Genomic DNA, 25,537 nt, shown 5'->3' on the forward strand with positions numbered 1-25,537 from the left:
GAAGGCTCCCTTGAAGGCCGCCACAGAAGCCTGTGGCTGCTCTTCACGCAGGGCCTTCACTTGTCCCAGTGTGGTTTCCACTGCCTTCTCCCACTTGTCACTCAACTACACACTTGTGATTGTTACAGGTTACATACTTGTTACACTTGTTACACACTTGTTACACTCCTTGTAATTGTTTATTCAGTTGTCTGTGTCTCTGTCAAGAATGTAAGGACCATGTCTGTTGTCTGTTTTATATCGCCGCTATATCCTCAGAATCTGTTCTTCTTCTTGGCATATAGCAGTTGCATAACAAATTTGTTGAATATATGAAATCTCTCCATTCATTGCATTTATGCTATTGTTATTGCTGTATGCTAGAACTATTGAGTAAATGAAAAAATTATGGAAAAGATTTCTTGTGGGACAGAAAATCTCTTAACCTCACAATTTGGTAAATTGAGAAGACAAAGAACATAATATACCAATTGGGCATTTGTATATAGCTCCAGGTTTTGACTCACTCTCCAGTATATTTTTGGACTCACAATAGAACAGCAGTTTAGAGTTCCTTGAAGTTCTTTGTATTGAGGTACCAGAGTAACATATTGAAAGTAAATGCTTCCTAGCTTATTCTTCTATATAATATTCTCTTCTTCCTAAATGTATGAAAACCTCGTAATTAGGCGACCTAATACTATGGTAAGGCTGTCGAAGGCAGCAGGAGGTCCTTCTGCTTGGAAGAGTGCCATGCTGTTGCTGTGCATGGTGGGGGGCAAAAGTTGGCTAAAGATTAAGTCAGAGTATGTGCTGTCTTAATGAATAGATGGTTCTCAAGGAACTGCTGCTAGGGTTACTCTGTGGAGTCAGGTTTATGTTTTGTTTTTGCGGGTTTTTTTTAGCTTGGGTTACTGTTATACATGGAGTTGAATCATAGTTTGTCTCTATCTGTAGCCCTTTGCTCTGGGAGTAGCAGCATTGGCCACGTCCTTTCCAGCCCAGCTGATAGAAAACCATGGGGCTGGAGCCAGGTAATCTGTGTTTTTTAAAGTTCCAGGTTAGAACCTTTGGGAGGACCAATTTAAATGGTTCTGCAAGCAAGATTGGAGATCTTTTTGGTTAAAAAAACAATTTTAAAGGGGGAAATTGGATGAAGGCAGTCAAAAAAGGTACAGACTTGCAGTTACAAATAAGTGCTGGGGATGTAATGTACGACACGATTAACTCTGCTGTCTGTTATATGTGGAAGTTGTTAAGAGAGTAAATCCTAGGTTCTCATCACCAGAAGAAATTTTTTTCTATTAATTCTGTATCTGTATATGAGGTGATGGATGTTTGCTAAATATACTGTAATAATCCTTTCATGATGTGTGTAAATGAAATCATATTATGTATCTTGCACAGTATGTATTAGTTATATCTCAATAAAACTAGAAGAAAAAAATTAGAAACTTTGGGAGAAAATATAAAAATAGCTGTTTGAAGGTACCGGAGAATGGTCAAAAGAAGACAGAATTTTGAGGAGTTGTGTGACCCATGAAAGAAGGGACACACTCACTTGGTGACATCCATATTTCTAAGGCTTCCCTAGTGAGAACTACGACCAGTGTTTCTAGTGAAGTCTAGAACTCATGTAGTATCAGACGATGGAGCTCAGGGTTGCCAGGATGGCTGGAAATTGAGGGTAGGGGATAGGTAGATTCAGAGTGAAGGGAGTCCCAGAGGGAAGCTTCAGAATCTGTGTGTAAACTTGTATGTGTGTGGAGCGGGGGCGATTTCAAGGAGCTCATTTTAAAGCAGTACATGGAACACTGAGAAGTATGAGCAGAGATTTCAGCTTCCACCCTCACTGTGAAGAAGAGTTTGGAGTTTGAATCCTACCAAATTAGGGGGTCTTGGTAAACACTTCATGCTTTTCATTTGAAACCAGAGAACAATCACACTTGAGGACTAAAGATGTTTCCCAGGATTAAGGTAATTCACCCTAAGTCTAAGGGTAAAATCTGAGATAGATCACTTCTAATAATGTGTGAAACCAAGCTCTATAAAATTAAGATGATTTGACTGTCTTAAAGAATGTTTAAAAGAAGACTCCAGAAACCAGAGTTTCCACAATATATCCAATACACAATATCAGATATATAATATACAATCTGTAGTTACTAGACATGTGAAAAATTAAGGAAAAAAAAATTGCCAAAGATCAAGAGGAAAAAAGAATGCTGAAATAAACCAGATGTTAGAATTTGCAGACAAAAATAAGATGAGGGATAGGACCAACATACAATTTGTAACAGCTATAAATGAAATAAAATGTTTTTAAAAAGACTGTCAAACTGGGTTAGAAAAGGACAATATCCAACTTCCTATTCAGTGTATGTTGTTGTTCAGTCGCCAAGTCGTGCCTGACTCTTTGTGACCCCATGAACTGCAGCACAGTTCATAGTGAAGGCTTCCCTGTCCTTCACTTTTCTCCGAGTTTGCTCAAAGTCATGCCCATTAAGTCAGTGATGCCATCCCACCATCTCATTCTCTGTCACCCCCTTCTCCTCTTGCCCTCAATCTTTCTCAGAATCAGGGTCCCCTCTGATGGCCCGGTTCTTGCCCCAAAGTATTGGAGCTTCAGCTTCAGCATCAATCCTTCCAGTGAATTTTCAATATATGAGGCAATTAATTAAAAGAGTCAAAAGGTAAAAGAATTAGCAGAAATATATCAAACAATATATAAAAAACAAAAGTTACAGTATTTGTATCAAAGTCAGCTCGCTATAAGGAATTTATTTGATCCGTATGCTTATGTCTACATTCATTTTTATCTCTGTGGTACATTGTTTAAAAATGCTTTAGGAAACACATTTGGTATGAACATACATAATACAGGTGACTTTGAAGAAAACGGGTTTGAATCACATGCATCAACTGAAAAACTTTTTTCCGCCAGTAAATATAGTGCCTATATTTTGATTTTACAGATTTTTGAATAAAATGTGAGGAAAAGTTTCTGTCAGATTAGAGATCACAATATGTGGAATTAAAAAAAAAAAAAAAGACTAGTGTTTGAATCTTGATTCTGTGTCATCCTTGGATGAGTCATTTATCAATTCCTATGTTTCTGAGGTGTAGAGATAACAATATTCATATTTTCCACCATGTGGAGATTGGTTCCCTAACCCCCACCTCTTAATGTTTTCAAAAATGTTCATTGAACATTTTCTGAAAGTACCAGGTGCATAACTGTTGAAAAATTAAACTAAATGGCATAGAAAGTTGGAATTATTAAGACAGTAATATTCTTAACATTCCTCTGTATAAAGATGTTTATTAACTTATAATGAGAAATAAATACACACTATTGGGGGAAAAGTAAATGAAAAAATAAATCATTCTGTCTATGTTGATAGCACTAGAAATTGTTTCTAGAGAGTTAAAAAATAATTCTAGGTAACACATAATTTATGTATTATCATCACATCCTCTTCAGACACTGTCACCATTGGCCAAACATGTGGGTCTAAGTGCTATATTAATAATGACCATTATTAATTAATAACAGTGGCTAACATTGAAGAAAAATGCATGAATATGTTGAACTGTATTTCGGTTTTAGCATGTACCTGCTCTTAATGGCCTGAAATGGTTTTTCTAAAACAGATGGTCTTGATGTGGCTTTCATGTCATTTGGTCCAGTTTCATTTTTTAAAGTAATACTTATTTTTGAAGATACTTTTGGGAAAGCAGTGTGTGAATACTCTTAGTAGCCCACTTAGAAACCCTTTCTGCTGCTGTTCTTCACATTTAGGTTTAATTCAAAAGTAAACTCACTTGCCCCCTGGTTTGTTCTCAGTGAAAGTAAGTAATAAATGGGGTTGGTCAGTTATTGCCTGCCACCTCACCTGCCTTTCAGGGCCTGCAAACTAAGAATGATTTTTACACTTTTTAATGCCTAAAGATAATATCTCAGGTGATAATATCTCATGACACATGAAATTTACAAAATTCAGATTTGCACTTTCCATGAATAAAGTTTTATTGGAACCTAGCCTTGTTTGTTGGGAGAAGGCAATGGCACCCCACTCCAGTACTGTTGCCTGGAAAATCCCATGGACAGAGGATCCTGGTGGGCTGCAGTCCATGGGGTCGCTAAGAGTCAGACACGACTGAGCGACTTCACTTTCACTTTCCACTTTCATGCATTGGAGAAGGAAATGGCAACCCACTCCAGTGTTCTTGCCTGGAGAATCCCATGGACGGAGAAGCCTGGTGGGCTGCAGTCCATGGGGTCGCAAAGAGTCGGACACGACTGAAGCGACTTAGCAGCAGCAGCAGCCTTGCTTGTTAGTGTGCATATTGTCTGTGGTTGCTTTCTTACTGCAGTAGCAGAGTTTAATAGTTGCTACAGAGAGCTTCTGGCCTACAGAACCCTAAAGTATTCACTGTCTGGCCTTTAACAGAAAAAGTTTGCCGACTTCTGTTCTAGGTGAGATAGATTGTTCACAAGTGAATCCTTCATGTTCCTAAAAGCATTAAGTCTCTTAGATTATATATAATTGTTGTTGGCTTAGAGCCTCTATTTTACATTTTAGTTGTTATCCTGCCTACTTTAGAACATTTTTCTTATTTTTAGCATATTCAGTCCGTTAAGTAAGAGCTTGATCTGTGCTAAGCATTTTAGAAACAGTGAGAAACTCATGGAAGAGTCCCAGGCCCTCTCAAAGTTCACTTACTGAGCTTACTTTTTTTTTTTTAATTTCATTTATTTATTTTTAAAGATCAGTGTGCTGGTATGGTGGCTAAGGGAAACTCTTGTAACAAGTTGGAGAAGAGGAAGGTTATGGGATATAAAGCAATGCATCAAATTGCTTATGGAAGCCATTGAGTACTTGCCATTTATTCTGCTGGTAGCCTGAATTTAGAGATTAACATCTGGAAATTTTCTTGAAGTAAAATCTTCCATTTTCTTACTATAATATAGTCATATTTGATGATCCTGCATTTTTCTTGTCAGCATTTGTTCTAGGCACGAAGTATGGAGTATGTAGTGATGCCGTGGTTACTGTGCAAAGATTGTAGTTCTTTAGTCTTACTTATGATACTTTTATTTAAAAATTGTTAACCCTTGCTCTTAACTGCAGCAGTAATTGTTAAATACTAATTTTTACAACTTTTGGGGTGGGGATGGGATGCATGATTTGATTGAAAAGGGATGTGACTGAGCTAAACAAACTTGAATTTGAGGGTTGGTTTTTTTTTTTTTCTTAATAGTTTTTTTTCTTAATAGTTTTATTTATTTATTGGTCTTCCTTGGGTCTTAGTCGAAGTGTGCAGGCTCCAGAATTCGGGCTCAGTAGTTGAGACTCATGGTCTCACTGGCTTAGTAGCTCCACGGCATGTGGGATCTTAGTGCCCCAACAAGGGATTGAACCCATGTCCCCTGCCTTGTGTGGTGGATTCTTAACCACTGGACTGCTAGGGAAGCCCCCTGGATTTGAGTTTTAACTGAGCAGTTTACTAGCTATACTCTTATTAACTGCTGCTAGTCATTTTTTTTCATCTGATGGTTGGGGGAATGTTACCTACTTTATGTGGTTGCTGGGAAGAGTTCGTGAGATGACACTTGTCTGAGAACTGAAGTTGCTAGGCATTTAATTATGCTACCTTATTAAATATTTCTAGGGCAGAGTTAGATGTTTACCTGATACTATAAGGAAACACACTAAAGCTGTAAAAGATACTTTTAAAGGTAATATAAATAATTTAATCAAGTATCTGACATTATTTTGTGGTGAAGTTGATTTTTAGAGTATCTCCACTTTAGTAGAATAATTGAATGAAAAAACTCTTAGATTAATTTACTAAAAATAGAAATTTATTGATACAATAAAAATGACATTTGGCTAAATAATTTTTAAAATTGCTGTAAGTTTGATTTCCTTTCTTTTAGAAAACGTTTATTTTTCCTAAGATAAAAAAATAATGTCTTATAAAAAAATTAAATTTATTTTTTTATTGAAGGACAATTGCTTTACAGAATTGTGTTGTTTTCTATCAACCTTAACATGAATCAGCCATAGGTACACATATATCCCCTTCGTTTTGAGCCTCTCTCCCATCTCTCCCCCATCCCACCCCTCTAGGTTGATACAGAGCCCCTGTTTGAGTTTCTTGAGCCATACAGCAAATTCCTGTCAGCTAGTTGTCTTACATATGGTAATATAAGTTTCCATATATCTCACTCTCTCCTCCCCTCTTCCCATGTCCAGAAGTCTATTCTCTATGTCTGTTTCTCCATTGCTGCCCTGTAAATAAATTCTTCAGCACCATTTTTCTAGATTCTATATATGTGTGTTAGAATACGATATTTATCTTTCTCTTTATGACTCACTTCACTATAATAGGTTCTAGGTTTATCCACCTCAATAATGTCTTTTTTAAAAAGCAGTTTGTGTCTTGAGGTGCTAATGATCAGCTGAGTAGTTTCCACATTTCTTTTGCAGAAAGTCCATTTTATAGATCACTTAGTTTTTATGTTTAGAAACATATACTTAGTGTTTGGCTAACAGTGTGCTAAATGATAGCTGTTTTCTTGGACAAAGTATCATTTCTAATACCAATATATTATTTCTAAACATTTTCTTTTGGAAGTGTGTGTGAGAAGTCTATCTAAAAGTATGTAAATAGCTTGTGTATTAGATACATGTTGTATTTTTTTCTGTGTTTTTTTAATGGCTTCATAGTAATCCTCTATCCCCCTCACCTGGATGATTTACGGTAGTCTCCTAACTCTTCTCCCAGCTTTTCTTTTGCCCCTCATGATCTTTTCTTTTCCATATAGACACTGCTGCTGTGTGACCCCATAGAGGGCAACCCACCAGGCTCCGCTGTCCCTGGAATTCTCCAGGCAAGAACACTGGAGTGGGTTGCCCTTTCCTTCTCCAATGCGTGAAAGTGAAGTCGTGTCCGACTCTTAGCAGCCCCATGGACTGCAGCCCACCAGGCTCCTCCATCCATGGGATTTTCCGGGCAGGAATACTGGAGTGGGTCGCCAGTGCCTTCTCCAGTATAGACACTAGAGTGAACTTAAATCTGGAATCACAGGTGTTAGTTACTCTGTTGGCTTCCCAGTATACCTTTTATCGACATGGCCCCTACCTCTTGTCATGATTCCACAGGGGACCTTTCAGTGCTATTTCTTTACAGGTCTTTGCTTTTTTTGCACTGGCTTTCTGCACAGGAGTGTTCTGCCCCATCTTCACCTGGCTAGCTCCTCCTGTATTCCTGTCACTTCCTCTCTCAGCACTCTTTCTTAACTAGTCACCAGCCACTCGCTAGTTACTCTAGTCTTACCTTGTTTATTGTCTTCACAGCAGTTCTCAGTCTTTAAATTGTCTTGTTTTTATTGCTTAACTCTCTAATAGAATGTAGGCTTTCCTAGACTATGACCTTGACTCTGACTCTTATTCACTGTTATGCAATGCTAGTAACATAAAAGGTACTTAAATATTTGTTCAGTAGATGAATATACATTCTGTCCAGTGGATACATTATTCACTCTCTTGTTGGTGAGCATTTGGTTAATTTCCAGCTTTATGAATGCTTCACTGTGCAGACCTTTTGGCATGCTGCTGTGAATATCCTGCAGAATACATTTCTATTATAAAGTGGTATTTTTATGTGAAAGAGTGTTTACATTTATATTTAATGAATAGTGCCAACTTACTGTCCAAAAACCTTCTGCCAGTTTAAATATATCCATATCATCAGTATTATTAATCTTTTTGCTCTTAACAATCTGATAAGCAGAAAAAAAATGAATTTAAGCTCTTGTGTATATTTTTTGCTGTTTATTTTTCCTTCAGCGGTGGTTCCTGCCCTTCCTCTGCTATATTTACTGATTTCTCCTCAGTTCTTTGTGTGCTATGGGTATTAGCCTATAATCATGTTTCACTTATGGTGTTCAATATGTCATTTTTAAAAGTACTTCATGCATGGTTGTTTATTTTGGGAGGGGGGGGGGCTTGGAATTTTTTAAGTTTTTCACTCAGACAGACACATACAGTCCTGTCTTTACTTTTTGATTTCAGAGTTCAGAGTCATGCTTCTTACCATATTGGGCTTCTTACCATAGTTTTATTTCCATGTATACCACCCTTCATGTGTATACCATATTTTGTCTCATTGATTTTATTTATTTATTTATTTATTTGCCTGTAAATATTTGTCTTGTGTAGATTTAATATAGCCAAGTAAGGATTTAAAAATAGTATTTTTTTACAAGGAAAAAAAGTCCTTTTCTCCTCGTATTATTAATCAAATAGTCCAGCTGTCTCCCACAGTTGAAATATTGCCTTTTACATTTATTAAATTGCCGCATTATGTCTGGATGTTTTCTGATTACTGTAGTCTCTTAACCATTCCTGCCCCCAATAATATACATTGTTTAATTGCTGTGGCTGTTGATTTATATTGAGTTTTAGTATCTGATAGAATTGGTTCTTTTTTATCATTATTTCAGTCTTTTTTAATTACCTTCATACTTCCATTTCAAATGAATTTAGGAATCATTTTCACTCCTAAGGAAATCATTATTTTGTTGGAAATACACTGACTTTATGAACTATGAGAAAACTGGCCTGTTTATACAGTACAAACAAATTCTAGTTAGGAATAAGGCAGCTTTCCATTTGATTTTTATGTACTTTTTTTTGTTTTTTATTGTTGCAATTATGAGTGAACTCTTTCTGTGATATGTTTTTCTGACTATCCTAAATGTATATAGAAATATAGTTTGTATATAATTTAGTAACTTTCACTAAAAATTTAATTGAATTATGTTTTCTGTGCAGCTTTATCAGACTCTGAAATTCACTTAAAATGGGTATAAAAGTGTCTCTAGAATGTTAGCAAAGAGTGTCCTTAGTATAAAAGTATTAGGCAGTCATTTTGTGAACTTTGAGAAACAGAATTTTCAGTTTCAGGATGTAATGCAAACATTTTCCCACAGATTTCCCACATACATACAATTTCTAGCCTTTTAAAATGACTTATAGCCTTGTTTAGCTTTTGTGACAGCTACCGTTGCAGGTAGATGGACATAGTTATCTTATCCTTATATTTGAGACTTGAGTTTGTAAAGCTCAGCTGATTTAACAAGAGTTTCTATAAAATACTTGTATCTTTTTTGGGTGTTTTTCAGTCACTAAGTCGTGTCTGACTCTTCGCAACCCCATGAACTGCAAGGCCAGGCTTCCCTGACCTTCACTATCTTCCTGAGTTTGCTCAAACTCATGTCTATTGAGTCAGTGATGCCATCCAACCATCTCATCCTCTGTTGCCCTCTTCTTCTCTTGGCCCTCAGTCTTTCCCAGCATCAGGGTCTTTCTCAGGTAAGTTGGCTTTCCACATCAGATGGCCAAAATATTAGAGGTTCAGCTTCAGCACCAGTCCTTCCAATGAGTATTCAGGGTTGATTTGCTTTAGGATTGACTGTTCTCCTTGCAGTCCAAGGGACTCTTCAAGAGTCTTTTCCAGCACCACAGTTCAAAAGCATTAGTTCTTTGGCACTTAGCCTTTATGTCCAGCTCCCACATCCATACACGACTACTGGAAATAGCTTTGACTGTGGACCTTGGTTGGCAAAGGGATGTCTCTGCTTTTTAATGCACTATGTTTGTCATAGCTTTTCCTCCAAGGAGTGAGTGTCTTTTAATTTCATGGCTGCAGTTACCATCCACAGTGATATCGGAGCTCAAGAAAATGAAGTCTGACACTGTTTCCCCTTTTTCCCCATCTATTTGCCATGAAGTGATAGGACCAGATGCTGTTATCTTAGTTTTTTGAATCTTGAGTTTCAAGTAGGCTTTTTCACTCTCCTCTTTCACCCTCATCAAGAGGCTCTTGAGTTCCTCTTCACTTCCTGCCTTCAAAGTGGTTATCATCTGGATATCTAAGGTTGTTGACATTTCTCCCAGCAATCTTGATTCCAGCTTGTGAGTCACCCAGCCCAGCATTTCGTATGATGTATTCTGCATATAAGTTAAATAAACAGAGTGACAATATACAGCCTTGACATACTCCTTTCCCAGTTTTTGTTCCATGTCCAGTTCTAAATGTTGCTTCTAGACCTGCATACAGCTTTCTCAGGAGGCAAGTGAGGTGGTCTGGTATTCCCATCTCTTGAAGAATATTCCAGTTTGTTTTGATCTACACTGTCAAAGGCTTTAGCGTAGTCAGTGAAGCAGATTTTATTTTTTGGTATTCCCTTGCTTTTTCTGTGATCCATTGAATGTTGGCAATTTGATCTCTGGTTCTCTGCCTTTTCTAAATCCAGCTTGAACATCTGGAAGTTCTTAGTTCATATACTGCTGAAGCCTAGCCTGAAGGATTTTGAGCATAATCTTGCTAGCATGTGAAATGAGTGCAATTATCCAGTAGTTTGAACATTCTTTGACATTGCTTTCCTTTGGAAATTGGAATGAGAACTGACCTTTCCCAGTCCTGTGACCACTGCTGAGTTCTCCAAATTTGCTGGCATATTGAGTGCAGCACTTTAACAGCATCATCTTTTAGGATTTGAAATAGCTTACCTGGAAATCCATCACCTCCACTAGCTTTCTTCATAGCAATGCTTTATAAGGCCCACTTGATTTCACGCTGCAAAGATGTCTGGCTCTAGGTGAGTGACTGCAGCATCGTGGTTATCTGGGTCATTAAGAGCTTTTTACAGGTCTTCTGTGTATTCTTGCCACCTCTTCTTAATCTCTTCTACTTCTGTTAGGTCCTTGCCATTTTTGTCCTTTATTGTGCCTATCTTTGGTAATTCCATTTTAATGAATTTTAAAAGGTTAACATACAAAGTTATTCTTTTTTTTAAAAAAAAATGTTTTGGTTTATATTGGAGTACAGCTGATTAACAATGTTGTGATATCTCAGGTGAACAGTGAAAGGACTCAGCCATTCATAAAAGTATCCATTCTCCCCTAAAGTCCCCTCCCATCCAGGCTGCTACATGACATTGAGCAGAGTTCCTGTGCTATGCACTAGGTCCTCCTTAGTTATCCATTTTAAATAGAGCAGTGTGTACATATCCATCCCAAACTCCCTATCCCTTCCCCCGGGAATCCTTCCCTCTAGTAACCGTAAGTTCATTCTCTATGTCTGTGAGACTCTGTTTATAAACAGAGGTAGTCTTATTTTAAAATCATATTTGGAGTTTAAATCATATCATCTGAAATGCTGATGTATAGCTTGTTCTTGTTTTATTTAGTTATTTTTGCTATGTAAAGTGTGGAGAGTAATATAGTAAATACCATGAACTCACTACCCAGATTAACAGATGTAATTTTGCTGTGTTTGATTAAACACACACACACTGCTAATGAGTTGAAGCCATTTTTAATATCCTTTCCTTTCCTATTCCTTTTACCCCTGGGTATTAAGAAACTGGTGTATATTCTTTATACTTTTACTACATAAACAGTTATTTTAACTTGTGTAAGATTATACTTGGAAATTATAAAATGTACTATTGTAGATAAAGCTATTCTGTATGCATTTTGAAATAGCTATATTTTAAAATATCAATCTTGAATGCACACCAGTGTTTGCAGCAGCACTGTGCACAACAGTCAAGACACGGAAGTGTCCACTGACAGACACACACACACAGTGGGCTGCTGCTGCTGCTGCTAAGTCGCTTCAGTCGTGTCCGACTCTGTGCGACCCCATAGCCGGCAGCCCACCAGGCTCCCCCGTCCCTGGGATTCTCCAGGCAAGAACACTGGAGTGGGTTGCCATTTCCTTCTCCAATGCGTGAAAGTGAAGTCTCTCAGTCGTGTCCGACTCCTAGCAACCCCATGGACTACTTAACCATAAAAAAGAATGAAATAATGTCATTTGCTGCAACATGGATAGATTTAGAGATTATCATACTAAGTAAGTTAAAGAAAAATGATTTGATACAAATCAACTTATTTATAAAACAGAAGCAGACTCACAAGCATAGAAAAGAAAACTGGTTACCAAAGGGGAAAGGGGAGAGGGAGGGAATAGTTAGAAATAATGGGATTAACATATATACACTGCTTTATATAAAATAGATAAACAATAAGAATTTACTATATAGTACAACTATATTCAGTATCTTATAACCTATAATGGAAAAGAATCTGAAACTGTATGCCTGAAATGAACATATTTTAAATCAAGTATAATAATAAAATTTTTAAATTCAAAAACAAATAAAATTGAGATAAAATTAATAAAAATGAAAATAAAAACAAAATTGAAAAAATCAGTCTCTTTGGTAGCTTATATTTTAGTATAAGCTGGAGAAAAAGTTTCTACTTTATGTAGTAGTTTGTTCTTAGAGTAGATAAAGTGAAAATTTGTCTTGAAAAACATTTTTTTCTCCCCTAGAGGATCAGGACTGTATTAGGATTGTGTTACTGACCAAAGATTCTGTGTGAAGTTAGTCATCATTGAGACTAACAACATATACATGTAAAGGATAAAAGCCAAAATTGAATTGTTTTAAGTAGTAAATTCATATTCTCAGACACACGTAGTTGGTTTAACTTGCTATATCAGTGATTATCCCGGTGACTCCTTACACATAACATACACATGTAGTGCATAAAAATGCAAAAGAACTACATAAAAGTCTAGCAAGACAAATGGCTACATGTAGGGAGGGAAATGAAGCATTTAATTTTAATCTCAGAACTTAGAACTTGTAGGGAGGGGGGTTGGGGTATACATGAGATAGGTGGATGTAGCTATTAAAAGTTGTCTGAGAAAGCAGCCGGTGCTTGGTAGGCCCTTGGGGTAAGCTGGTCACTAGTACAGTGCCTTCTTTGGTGACTATCAGTTTATGCTGCATCAATATTTTCAAGCTATGTATCAAAACTTTAAAACTTAAAAGTTCTTATTTAACCCAGTAGTTGAAGCAATCCTTGGGTGGAAGGGAAATGAAAATAAGAGAATGAATTTATATGCAAAGACATTTTTTCAACTTTGAATAGCAAGGTAAATAGGAAACACAAACTAGATATTCAGGAATCTGGAGGTGTGGTTATAATATAGACTCATGATAAAGTACAGATAATATTTAGTAAAGAGTCTACAACAAAAGGAACTGACTTTTCTATTTTTGTTAAAAATACCTAATAGTAAATTTAATAGAAAACCAAATATAGCAAAATGTCATTATTTTAGGAACACCAAAGAAAAATACTGTTTGGCTTCCTTGGTGGCTCAGTGGTAAAGATCCCATGTGCAGTGCAGGAGCCGCACAAGCCATGGGTTTGATCCTTGGGTTGGGAACATCCCCTGGAGAAGGAAATGGCAGCCCACTCCAGTATTCTTGCCTGGAGAATCCCATGGACAGAGGACCCTGGGGGGCTGCAGTCCATGGGGTCACAAAGAGTTGGACATGACTAAAGTGACTTTAGTCAAGTTAAGTAGTCAAGCTTACTCCTTGGAAGAAAAGTTATGACCAACCTAGGTAGCATATTGAAAAGCAGAGACATTACTTTGCCAACAAAGGTCCGTCTAGTCAAGGCTATGGTTTATCCAGTGGTCATGTATGGGCAAAGTCACTGAAAGTGACTTTGCACACACATGTATTATTTTATGGATGAGATAGAGAAGACAGGAAAATGATCAGGAATATCCTGATTTCCCCTTGCCACAGTTCAGATTTATAATAGCGATTTTTGTACTGTGACATTAATGTAGGTGTTTCAGAGGAAGGAGCGAAAGTCTCATTAAATGTTAAGTTTTTATTGCCCATTTTGAAAAGGCCCCTCCCAGGACACATGCACAGACACACACACACACACACACCCCCTCCCAGGATGGATGGATGGATGAACACACACCACCGCCACCCCCCACTTCTGGGAGTAAAAGCAGAAAGGAAACTAGAATAAGTTGTGATTTAAACATTTTAGCGTTGAATAAAAAGTGCTTAAACAGGAAGATTTGAGGAGACTGTATAAATTTTTAAATGGCAAGGTATTGGTGACAGTTAATAAAAATGCATATGTATGTGCTTTTAGATTTACAAAATAGACTTTACTACAAACTATATTTTTTAAATCCCCGAAAATATATGAAAAGTTTATCAACTTTCTTACTAGATTATTGGAGAAGCGAATTGTTAGCATGAACTGCCAGTAATTTAGTATAAACTGATTTTATAATAGATGTTTTATTTTTATGTAGCAAAGTTACTTTAAGTAGTGGTCAAACTTTTTGAAATCCAAGGTAATCAAGATAATTTTGTATTGATAGATGAAATCTGTATTGTGTTACAATTTCCTCGGTCTAGGTTTTGACCGAGGACCACTTTTAGTACAGAAGGTGAAGTGGAGCCTCCAACCATCATTTTGAAGTTAAACTTTAAGGCTAATCTTTTGTATTTAGAATGTGATATATAAGAAAATATCCTTGTTTTTTATAGCTTCATAACGTACTGATGTATGTAATTTGCTTTAAAATCATCCTGTAGGAAGACACCAATATGGCCTGATACTAACAGTTGTTAAGTATAGGTGTTTTGTGCAGTAGAAAGTTGGGTCTGCCTTAGTGCATATTTGAAAATCTTCATAATAAAAAAAAGAAAAACCTAGCATGCTTAGGTACCCTTGCTAGAAAACTGAAGGAAAAATTCAGTTGAAGTATTGAATCAATAAGTAATTCAGTACTTATCGGATTGCTAAGTATTCAGTAGTAATACTTTGAATAAGGTATGGTTCAGAATGAACTTTATCCTTAGATTGAAATTATATGTATTAGATATAAGATGAATTTTGAGATGTTCTTTATAAAATGTATCATTAGAAAAAGAGCATATATTAAGCAAAAAGAGAAAAATAAAAAAAGGATGCATGTGTCCACTACGCCATTAGACTGGGTAAGTTGGTGATCCCCTGGCACCCTCTTTCTTTGTCAGAGCACTCTTGGTGGTGATAAAGCTGGCAGGAAATGAAGCATTCTAAATGTAGTCTATAGTTAGAGGTCACTTGCCTCTAGGAACATTTAGTACTTCATTTTTTTTTTTTGAAAAGCATCATACTCCCTTTATCTTGATCGGTACACAGTGGGCTTTTCCACATTTTTCTTTCTCATATTTCTTTTTGAAGTGCATGTCAGTTGAAGCCTTGATCCCAAGTTGATTCTCTTGCTTCTTTCCTTATATTCTGTGTTTTTCCTTTATGCTCTATAGTTTTTCACAATTTCAGTTTTTTACTGAACTTAAAATTTTTAATTTTATATTCAAATATAGCCAATTAACAATGTCGTGATAGTTTCATGTGGAGAGCAAAGGGACTCAGCCATAGCATGTACATGTATCCGCTGTCCCTGAACTTTTCATTCTTATTTATTCTCTGCCATCTTTATGAGGGTAATAAAGTGAAACATTGTTTCCCTCCCCACTTTACGCCCGTTTTAAAGTTCTGTTTCTCTGGAGTCTTTTTTCAGGAAGTCTTTGGTAAGCCTTAGTTGATTAGGCACTCTAGGCCCTTAATGATTGGCAGGGTGTAGTGGAGGCAAGCCAACCCTTGGCTGAAAGCTCTGCCTAGAGGAAGAATAAGGAAAGCTTTTTGTTGAGGCAAGATTCTGCCCTAGTTTTCTGGTCAGTATATTCAGTTGTTTAGTAAATGATTCTCAGGTTTTAGGTAAGTCTAGATTTGTCTGAAAAATAGTGCGAGGGTGAATTAGTATATACTGCTGCTTATGTATATACTCGTTTTCATTCCTACTTCTACTTTTTACTTCTTTACTTTCTGATTGACACTTGGCCTCCCACACTTCAGAGGGTTGCCATAAAGAGTAAAAATAATGTTTATGTGTGTTGCATACTGTGTAAGTTTGAAAGTGCTAGAATAAAATTGTACTAAGAAGTCCCCAACATACAAACTCATCTATTTTAAGTTTGGAACAAAGACATTAAAATGTCTTTTACATAATGACTTTGGAAATCATGGTCAGGTTACTAGGTCAGCCCACATACATTTTACCCAGTAACACGGCTAATATGTTTTGCTTTTGTATCAAGAAAAAAACACTATAAAATGTTTTTTCTTAATGCCAGATATATCAAAGCACTTCTTAAACTGTGGCAACTGTAGATTTGAGTAGTTGGTTTCTGAGCCCTGTGGCATTGGCCAGAGGAGGAGCTCAGTGTGCAACATATAAGTCCCCTTCCCTAGTAATATATTGGGAGCTGGAATGGGGAACCCATTTTTTCCAAGGGGTGGGAAAGAAATGGTTAAATAACCAGTCTCAGATAGGCAAAAGATAAGGAGCTAAAATACAGCCAGAAGTGGACAAAGAACCTAGGTTTCTTCCATCATTGTATTTCTTACCATGTGGTTTACAGATTGCTTTCTGCATATTAGAATGTTCATTAAAAATGCAAGTTTCTACACCCCAGTTCCATCCTATTGAATGGAAGCATGGAACACATAATCCTGCTTGGTACTTGATTTTAAAATATAGGTTTCTTATTGACAGGAATGACTTTGTTAATTTCTGACCTTCATTTTGCCTTCTAAGTAAACTGTCGATTGTTTCTACTGTGGATGATAAAACAATTGTATCCACAACTCTTGTCACCTTTAGGTGTCAAGTGATATTTGTGGTTATAAAAATCCAGTTTTGGAAGAGCAATTCCAGGATAATCAACACATACTTCCTGTACATAAGACAGAAAATAGGACTTTAAAGTAAGTTTCCAGCTGCATTAAACACATTTAAACTTTTTTGTACATTGATAAAAAACACAGTTCACATTTAAATATCTAGTCCACATTGGTAATTTACATCTAATATTTAATTTGTAGTACAAAGTGAACTTGTTAAGGGACAGACTTTGTAATGAAGGAAATTTTGTTAGGAATATCTGGAGACTATGAGCTCTTAAACTGGTCTCATTTGCAAATAGCTGCATAATTCAGCATTTTCCTGAATATTACACAAAAAAGCCAAAATGCAAACATAAAATTAGATGCTAAGATTTTTAATATATATGTGAATGATTTTTATATTGATGAAAGTATTCCAGACAGTAATACTTGTGTGTATAATAAATTGTTGCTATAAATTTGAACTTAGAAAAGTTTAGAAAATGGTGCTTCTAATTTTGTGTTACAGACTAATTTGAAAAGTAATGTTACTTCTTAGTAAACCGTCTGAAATCTGTTCTGATCCAGTCACCACAGTCTGCTTTATGATGCTATTTTAGATGGCATTGTATTATATCAGAAGACAGTAACAGTTGACTTGTTCAGTGAAATTTGGTGTTTTAAAAATCCCATTGGACCTCTGTTGTCCAAAGATGACCTATGATTTTTTTTTTTGTGAAAGAAGTTAAAAAGGGAGAGGAGAGGACTTTTGAAACCCAAGGAAGGGTTGATTTTGAATAGCCTTTTCCCCCTGGCTTTCATTACTAGAGTGCTTATACTTTCTTTGTATTTATACTGAAAAAGAGGTGGTTATTACAGTTTAAGTGAAAACTTAAAAGTTTGGCAGTGATAGAGCTGTGGTTGAAGTATGTAGAGGAGATCATGTCTGTGTTTCACTATATCACATGGTAAAAGAGGATTTGGGGCTTTTTGTGGATGTAGTCCGTGATGTTTGACAGACTATCCTAGTGACTTATAAGTATTAAAATAAACAATTTTAAATACTAATGACTTTGATTAACTCTTTTAGGGTCTCTGAAGTACACCATACTACCTTTTTGAAAATCTTGCGTGGACAATGGCTACCCAAGGTTTGTATTGTAGTCTTTAGTTACTGAAACTGGGGCTCTGTTTCGTTGCCATTAACCCAGTCTGGCTCAGATTCCCCTGCTTTCCTCTCTCCCTGCTTACTTGTCAGGCTACCTTTTGCTCCATTTTCTGCCCACTTCTCCTAATGGCTTGGTGAAATAGCAAACAAGCCACCCGCAGGAATCTAGTCTGGATGACTGCTTCTGGAGCCTGGATGCAGTACCATTCTTCACTGATTCAGTGAGTAACTGTTAGGTGGTCTCCTAAGAGTATAGATTTTTCATCCCTGAGCTGATCCTGGCCATCATTCTGTTATCCTTTGCTGTCTTTCAGACTTTATTTCTGAAAAGATTTCAGTGGGTCATATCACAGATTTTTATTTTCAAATTAAGATAACATTTTCCTGGTAGTAGTATTGATGCTGTTTGATTTTTTTTTTTTAATAGCTGATTTGATGGAACTGGACATGGCCATGGAGCCAGACAGAAAAGCAGCCGTCAGTCACTGGCAGCAGCAGTCTTACCTGGACTCTGGAATCCATTCTGGTGCCACCACCACAGCTCCTTCTCTGAGCGGTAAAGGCAATCCTGAGGAAGAGGATGTGGATACCACCCAAGTCCTGTATGAGTGGGAACAGGGGTTTTCTCAGTCCTTCACTCAAGAACAAGTAGCTGGTAAGAATATTACTACCTTACTCAAAGTTAGGGTGCAGTTTTGAGAACTGCATAGTTACTCTTATAAAAGTTAGCATACAACAGCTTAAATCAAACAGCGTGGTAAAGAAAAGGGAGTGATTGCAGCATCAGCTTGACTGTTGGGGTTAATGCTGAGCTATGGAGATTTGACTGTTGAATTCACCTTTTCCAGATATCGATGGACAGTATGCAATGACTCGAGCTCAGAGGGTGAGAGCTGCTATGTTCCCTGAGACGCTAGATGAGGGCATGCAGATCCCATCTACACAGTTTGATGCCGCTCATCCCACTAACGTCCAGCGTCTGGCTGAACCATCACAGATGCTGAAACATGCAGTTGTAAACTTAATTAACTATCAAGATGATGCAGAACTTGCCACACGTGCAATCCCTGAATTGACAAAATTGCTGAATGATGAGGACCAGGTAAGTAGAGACATGGCCAACTTTTTAATCTGCTTTGAAGGAAACTCCCAAGGAAGTAGTCTTAAAATGTCTACCTTAACTTCAGTATTTGAAAACTGAAAACTAATGTTTCTTAATTCGTGTATATTATAGGTGGTGGTTAATAAGGCTGCAGTTATGGTCCATCAGCTTTCTAAAAAGGAAGCTTCGAGACACGCCATCATGCGTTCTCCTCAGATGGTGTCTGCTATTGTACGCACCATGCAGAACACGAACGATGTGGAGACAGCTCGCTGCACTGCTGGGACCTTGCACAATCTTTCCCACCATCGTGAGGGCTTGCTGGCCATCTTTAAATCTGGGGGCATTCCTGCCCTGGTGAAGATGCTCGGGTAAGAAAACATGGTCAGAATGCTCCAAGCTCAGGAGGAGGAGAGTACAATCATACCATTTCTGATGAGACTTTTTTCCTTCTTCCCAGTTCACCAGTGGATTCTGTATTGTTTTATGCCATTACAACTCTCCACAACCTTTTATTGCATCAGGAAGGAGCTAAAATGGCCGTGCGTTTAGCTGGCGGGCTGCAGAAAATGGTTGCCTTGCTCAACAAAACGAATGTTAAATTCTTGGCTATTACAACAGATTGTCTTCAGATTCTAGCTTACGGCAATCAAGAAAGCAAGGTAAAAGAATTATTCTGAATGTGGTTGTCACGGAGCCTTGGAGACCCCCAGTGTCATGTCCTTCTATAGATTTTTGCAGATTTATTGTATGCCTTATACTCTGTATGTATCTCAGAGAAGTTGGACATCTCTGTTTACTGTTTGAGTTGGTGTGTACACTGTACTAGGTGATAGGGACATAGCATGCAGGCTGCTCTTAAAGCTTTCATTGTCGAGTGGAAGAGAGACATTGAAATAATAAGCTACTTTATTTAGTTCAAGTTTTAGGAGGAAGTAGAAGGGCTATATGAGAGCATGTAAGTGAACCAGACCCTGTTTTGAGGGTTTATGCAGATTTCTTGGAGAAAGTGATGGATGAGTTCAGCTCTTATGGATGAGAAGGGATTGACTAAGGTGAATGAAGGTTAGGGAGAGGAAATGGCGTCTGTGACAGTTCTCCTGAGGGAGGGAGGACCAGGTGAGGTTTGGAAATTCAGGAAATACAGAGAGTAAGGAAGAGAAGGGGTGTGAGATAAGACTGTTGAGATAGGGCAGATCCTGCAGGGCTTAGTGGAACATGTTAAAAGAATAATGGGAAACAGTTCTTAGCAGAAGCATACAGTGAAAAGATTTGTCTTTGGAAATCAGGGTAGAGTCAGGAGGTGGGGTATGCAGGGAAGGAAAGGTGGGGAAAAATATTTAATGCTGTCTCTTTTTGAGGTGGATATGATGAGGAAAGGCAAAGAGACAAAGCATATATTAGGAGTTTTTATTAATAAGTGCCCATTCTGGTTCAGATTTCCATGCAACAAGTCAGCTGTGACATAACTTTTGTATCTGGGCATTACTGTTCACAACAACATGGATTTTGTTTTTTTTTCCTTTTACTATGATCAGTGTGGGAAGAATAATACTGGGTCAGAGTTTATATATTTTGGGGAGAACTGAGGTACACGAATGTGAGTGAAATTTTGTAGCAGCAGGGCTTAAATATGACCCCAGTCTGGGGGTCTAGTTAATGACGACCAGGTATACATTTATGTCACTACGCTGCTGAGATTCTTGTATAATAAAATCAGTTGGTAATAAAGGCTTTTCTCGGGCATTTGATCAAGATTCCATGATTAACAATATATACACATCTTTCTAGCTCATCATCCTGGCTAGTGGTGGACCTCAAGCTCTAGTGAATATAATGAGGACCTACACTTATGAGAAGCTACTGTGGACCACAAGCAGAGTGCTGAAGGTGCTGTCTGTCTGCTCCAGTAACAAGCCGGCTATTGTAGAAGCTGGTAAGTGTACTTGGCTATTCTGAGTTCTCATGCGTGCAGCATATGTAGTTCTCATTAGATTGCCTTTCTTAGGAAAAGGGTGATCAAACTGACCTTCACAGGTTGAAAGTAATGGTTGTATTCAGCTTGAAGCCAAAGTTGCATTCAGACAAAGGACGTGTTCTGCTTGACACCTTCTTTGGTGCTGTTCAAGCCTAGTTCAGGCAGAGATCATATTACCAAAAACAATGGCTGATAATAGGCTTGATAACAGCTATTCCAGAAATACCTGAAATGTTTGTTTAAAAAAAAAATACAGATTTTTAGGCTTACTGAATCAGAATTCCTGGAGTATTGAAGTGACGAGAGTCAGTAATAGCTGGAAATGCATGGGACTGGAGGCCTAGGAATGTCGATTATAAGAAGTTTCCCATTGGGGAGGGAGGTGGGAGGGGTTTCAGGATGGGGAACACATGTACACCCATGGCTGATTCATGTCAGTATATGGTGAAAACCACTACAATATTGTAAAGTTAATTAGCCTCCAATTAAATTAAAAAAAATTTCCCAGGTTATTCTGATGCTCATTTATTCTGAAAATATTCAGCCCCTATGTTTCAAGCTGGTATGCAGTGGGCAACAAAATAGGTATGGTCCCCGTATTTATTCTTGTATAATAAAATCAGGCTGGTGAAGGAGACAGAAATATGCAAAAAGATGGGGTGATTACAAATTGGAATGTGTTACGAGAGAAATGAACAGCAAATAGTGATACAGAGTTAATGGGGCAGGAATGTCCTTCTGTAAGAGGTGGATGTTAAATGAAATCACAGAAGGAGAAGGCTTCATGTATATGAGAAGTAAGGATTAAGTGCAATCCAGATGGTCCAAAAGGTAGGAAAGAAATCGTTGTGTTCTAGGTGCTGAAGAGGAAGTCTGTGTAACTAGAACCTAGTGAGTAGTGGGATGAATAGCTCAGGATGAGGGTGATGGGCCAGAGCCAGGCAGGCCTGTGTTGTGCCGGACTTTCTAGGTCCCTGGATGATGTTTATTCGTGCTTTATTGCAGCTTTGGAAACACAGGTGTTGAATGCTTAGGTCCATTTGAGATGAAGTGCAAATCCTAAAGGGTTCCTGAAGGTTATGCTAAAGAATTCAGTCTTGATCTTATAATGAGAAGCTGTTGTTGGCTACAGCATCACAGTGAGGTGTTTGGAATATTAATATTAGCATCATGTGACAGTTTGACCAAAGGCAAGCAGACCAGGCTTCTGGGATGTGTTACAGACTTTTAGGAATGAAATCATTTGATATTAAAAATATGTAGCAAAGGATGAATGTTATTTAGGGAGTTGATATCTGTGAAGTGACTAAAAGGTCAGTAGGTAGCTGGAAATGTTTGCTTCTGGAATGCTAGGGAAGACTGGGTGGGGATAGAGATTAGGGAGTTCCTTTCTTAGTGGATGTGGGTAAGGGCTGTAGGGAAGTCAGGGGGCCACCTCAAAGCCATCTTCACCCTGGGCATGCTCAGTCAGAATATGTGTGTGTTTAAGTCTCTGCAGGCAGTTCTGAGAGGCATCTGGAATTAAGATCCACTCTCTCAGAGTTGATGGTTCTAGTAGAGGGAGAGAAGGGAGACAGGAACCAAGTCGTTTTGAAACTACTGAGCATCAGCCTTGTGCACTCTGTTAGCAGCTGGAGCTACTATGAGGAAGGCACCAGATAGGGAGGGTCTGGTCTGAGTGGTGGGCTCCATTATAGCTGTGGAAAATGCTGTGAAGGAAAAGTACAAGGTGTGTGGGAATAGCAGCAAGTTGACCCAGTCTAATTGAGGAAATAAAACAGACCTGAAAAGATAAACAAGGAGACAAGGGAACTGTATCCCACTGCATTTGGGTAAAGAACCTGCCTGCCAGTGCAGGAGACATGAGACACAGGTTTGATTCCTGAGTGGGGAAGATCCCCTGAAGAAGGAAATGGCAGCCTACTCCAGTATTCTTGCCTGGGGAATTGCATGGATGGAGGAGCCTGGTGGGCTACAGTTCATAGAGTTGCAAAGAGTCGGACACAACTGAAGCGACTTAGCATGCATAGCATTATATGGCTGACCTAACCTAATTGAGGAAATAAAACAGATCTGAAAAGATAAACAAGGAGACAAGGGAAAGTATATCCCACTGCATTTAGAAGTGATTTCAATGGGAGAGAGATGGTGAAGTTAAGCTAGCCAGTGTGTGGGGAATCGAGCTTCCATTTAGACTCCTGCAGTGTAAACGTCCTTCATTAGGGTCCTAAACAATAGGAGGTTGTGAATCTTGGAAGAGCATCTTTTGCCTTTAATACAGTCCCGAGAGTAAGCATTCTGGTGCTGCCTTTTTAGACTGTTTCCACCCTGTGAGTTTACATTAGCTCCTTCAGGGATTTGCTCGGATGGCACCTTCACAGTCAGGGGTCCTGGTTCCCCTACTTTAAATTGTAGCCCCCTCTTTTGTCTTTGTTGTTTGTACACTTAACACCATTTGACATATAGTTTTAGCTTTCTAATAGTATATTTGTTTATTTTGTGCTTCCAACTAGACCACAAGCTCTATGAAAGTATGATTTTTAGACTGTTTGCCTCACTGATACAGCTCCAATGCAAAACAGGGCCTGGTATTAAATATTCTTGAAATGACTGGATGAAAGGAAATAAGTAATAGGACTATTACCTACAGGGAGACTGTGGAGATAATGATGGCTTTTCTGCACAGGGAAGAAACAATAAATACATAACACAAGTTGTCACTAGCTGAGGTGAACTAGAAAAGAGGGAAACTGAGCAGCATTCTAGAAAATGAAAGAAAATAAAGGACTTAGATGGAGGGGATAAGCTTGGGCAACAAAGAAGGATACCCTCTGAGACTAAAGAAGACACTTAGTACTGATAGGAATTGTGAGCTAATGGCCATCACCTTAGATGCTTTTTAATCTTTTTAGGTGGAATGCAAGCTTTAGGACTTCACCTGACAGATCCAAGTCAGCGCCTTGTTCAGAACTGCCTTTGGACTCTAAGGAATCTTTCAGATGCTGCAACTAAACAGGTACATTCAGAGTAAATTGGTACCTTACTGGTAAGTGTCAAGCTGAATATGTACTGAGTGTCCGTTTTCATCTCCACAGGAAGGGATGGAAGGTCTTCTTGGGACTCTTGTTCAGCTTCTGGGCTCAGATGATATCAATGTGGTCACCTGTGCAGCTGGAATTCTTTCTAATCTCACTTGCAATAATTATAAGAACAAGATGATGGTGTGCCAAGTGGGTGGCATAGAGGCCCTTGTGCGCACGGTCCTCCGTGCTGGGGACAGGGAAGACATCACTGAGCCTGCCATCTGTGCCCTTCGTCATCTGACCAGCCGGCACCAGGAGGCTGAGATGGCCCAGAACGCTGTTCGCCTTCACTACGGGCTACCTGTGGTGGTTAAACTCCTACATCCACCATCCCACTGGCCTCTGATCAAGGTAAACTGTCCAAAGTTGAAGGTTGCAGAATTGAAAACAGACTACGTCTGACTATTACTAGCAGCCAGTCTCTGCACTGGGGACTGACTGACAAGGAGTTGTAAATGGGAAATACGGGTGGGATGAGGGTAGGGGTTTGAGGTGTTTGTGTAGGCAGTTTTACTGCCAGGTGATAGTGATAGATGCAGTGTGGTAGGCATTTTAGACTAAGAACATGATTTTGTTGTATGCCAGTTCTTTATTCTTTCTTCTTATCTGCAGGCTACTGTTGGATTGATTCGAAATCTTGCCCTTTGTCCAGCAAATCATGCACCTTTGCGCGAGCAGGGTGCCATTCCACGACTAGTTCAGTTGCTGGTTCGTGCACATCAGGATACCCAGCGTCGTACATCTATGGGTGGAACACAGCAGCAGTTTGTGGTAGGTAAATCTTAGTAGTGACCCCTGGCCTTTTAAAAGGAATGCGTAAATCCATAGGCTCCTGAACTACTTCGGTCATTGGCTTCCTCCATTCTTTAGCTTCCTGAAGGGCTGCTTGCTACTGGCTTAAAGAACCACCATGTGTCTGTGGCTGTGGAGAATGAAAGGAGTAACATGGCCCCTGGTGATACCTCCCTTGACATATCCTTCACATCGCTGCCTCCTCAATCTTACAAAGGGAGTGTGGGGTGTGATTTACTGCTGTGGGGTCTCATCTTGTCCATACAAAAGGTTCACCTGTCCAAAGTAGCAGAGGCATTAATTTGAATCCAAGTCTGTCTGATTTCAGAGCCTGTTATCCCCCACTGCAGTTCTACCTATAAACATACATTGTTAAAAATTTATTTTTAATGGGAGTATAATTTCTGTACAATGTTGTGGTGATTTCTGTTGTCCAATAGCATGGATCAGCTATGAGTATACCCACATCCCCTCCCTCTTGAGCCCCCTCACCCCCAGCCCTCAGGCTGAGCTCCCTATGGTATTCAGGCATATTCCCACTAGTTAGCTGTTTTACATGCGGTAGCATATATACGTTAGTGCTGCTTTCTCAGTTCATCCCACCTGCTCCTTCCCGTTAGGTCCACCAGTTCTTCTCTATCTCTGTTCTTGCCCTGCAGATACATTCATCAGTACCATTTTTCTAGATTCTATATATGCATTAATGTACGATGTTTTTCTCTTTCTGACTTCTTTCACTCTGTATGACAGACTCTAGGTTCATCCACCTCACTACAACTGATTCAGTTTCATTCCTTTTAAGGC

At 38.5% G+C, this 25,537-nt stretch overlaps 1 protein-coding gene across 5 annotated transcripts in view; it reads left to right on the forward strand.

The window, feature by feature from the left end:
- CTNNB1 (catenin beta 1) overlaps positions 1-25,537 on the forward strand; it is a 49,644-nt gene that overhangs the window by 15,997 nt on the left and 8,110 nt on the right. For 4 of the 5 annotated variants that reach the window (XM_055558365.1, XM_055558362.1, XM_055558360.1 and 1 more), the window contains exons 2-10: positions 17,701-17,761; positions 18,206-18,433; positions 18,627-18,880; positions 19,013-19,251; positions 19,341-19,542; positions 20,672-20,816; positions 23,771-23,874; positions 23,954-24,292; positions 24,554-24,712. In XM_055558365.1, the coding sequence (XP_055414340.1) occupies positions 17,749-17,761; positions 18,206-18,433; positions 18,627-18,880; positions 19,013-19,251; positions 19,341-19,542; positions 20,672-20,816; positions 23,771-23,874; positions 23,954-24,292; positions 24,554-24,712 (1,683 nt within the window). In that variant the 5' untranslated portion in view covers positions 17,701-17,748. Of the gene's footprint in view, positions 1-16,632; positions 16,713-17,700; positions 17,762-18,205; positions 18,434-18,626; positions 18,881-19,012; positions 19,252-19,340; positions 19,543-20,671; positions 20,817-23,770; positions 23,875-23,953; positions 24,293-24,553; positions 24,713-25,537 lie in introns of those variants that run through there. The other variant, XM_055558361.1, reaches the window with a different exon arrangement.

This window comes from Bubalus kerabau, chromosome 20 (assembly GCF_029407905.1).
Source record: "Bubalus kerabau isolate K-KA32 ecotype Philippines breed swamp buffalo chromosome 20, PCC_UOA_SB_1v2, whole genome shotgun sequence".
NCBI classification, from domain to species: domain Eukaryota; kingdom Metazoa; phylum Chordata; class Mammalia; order Artiodactyla; family Bovidae; genus Bubalus; species Bubalus kerabau.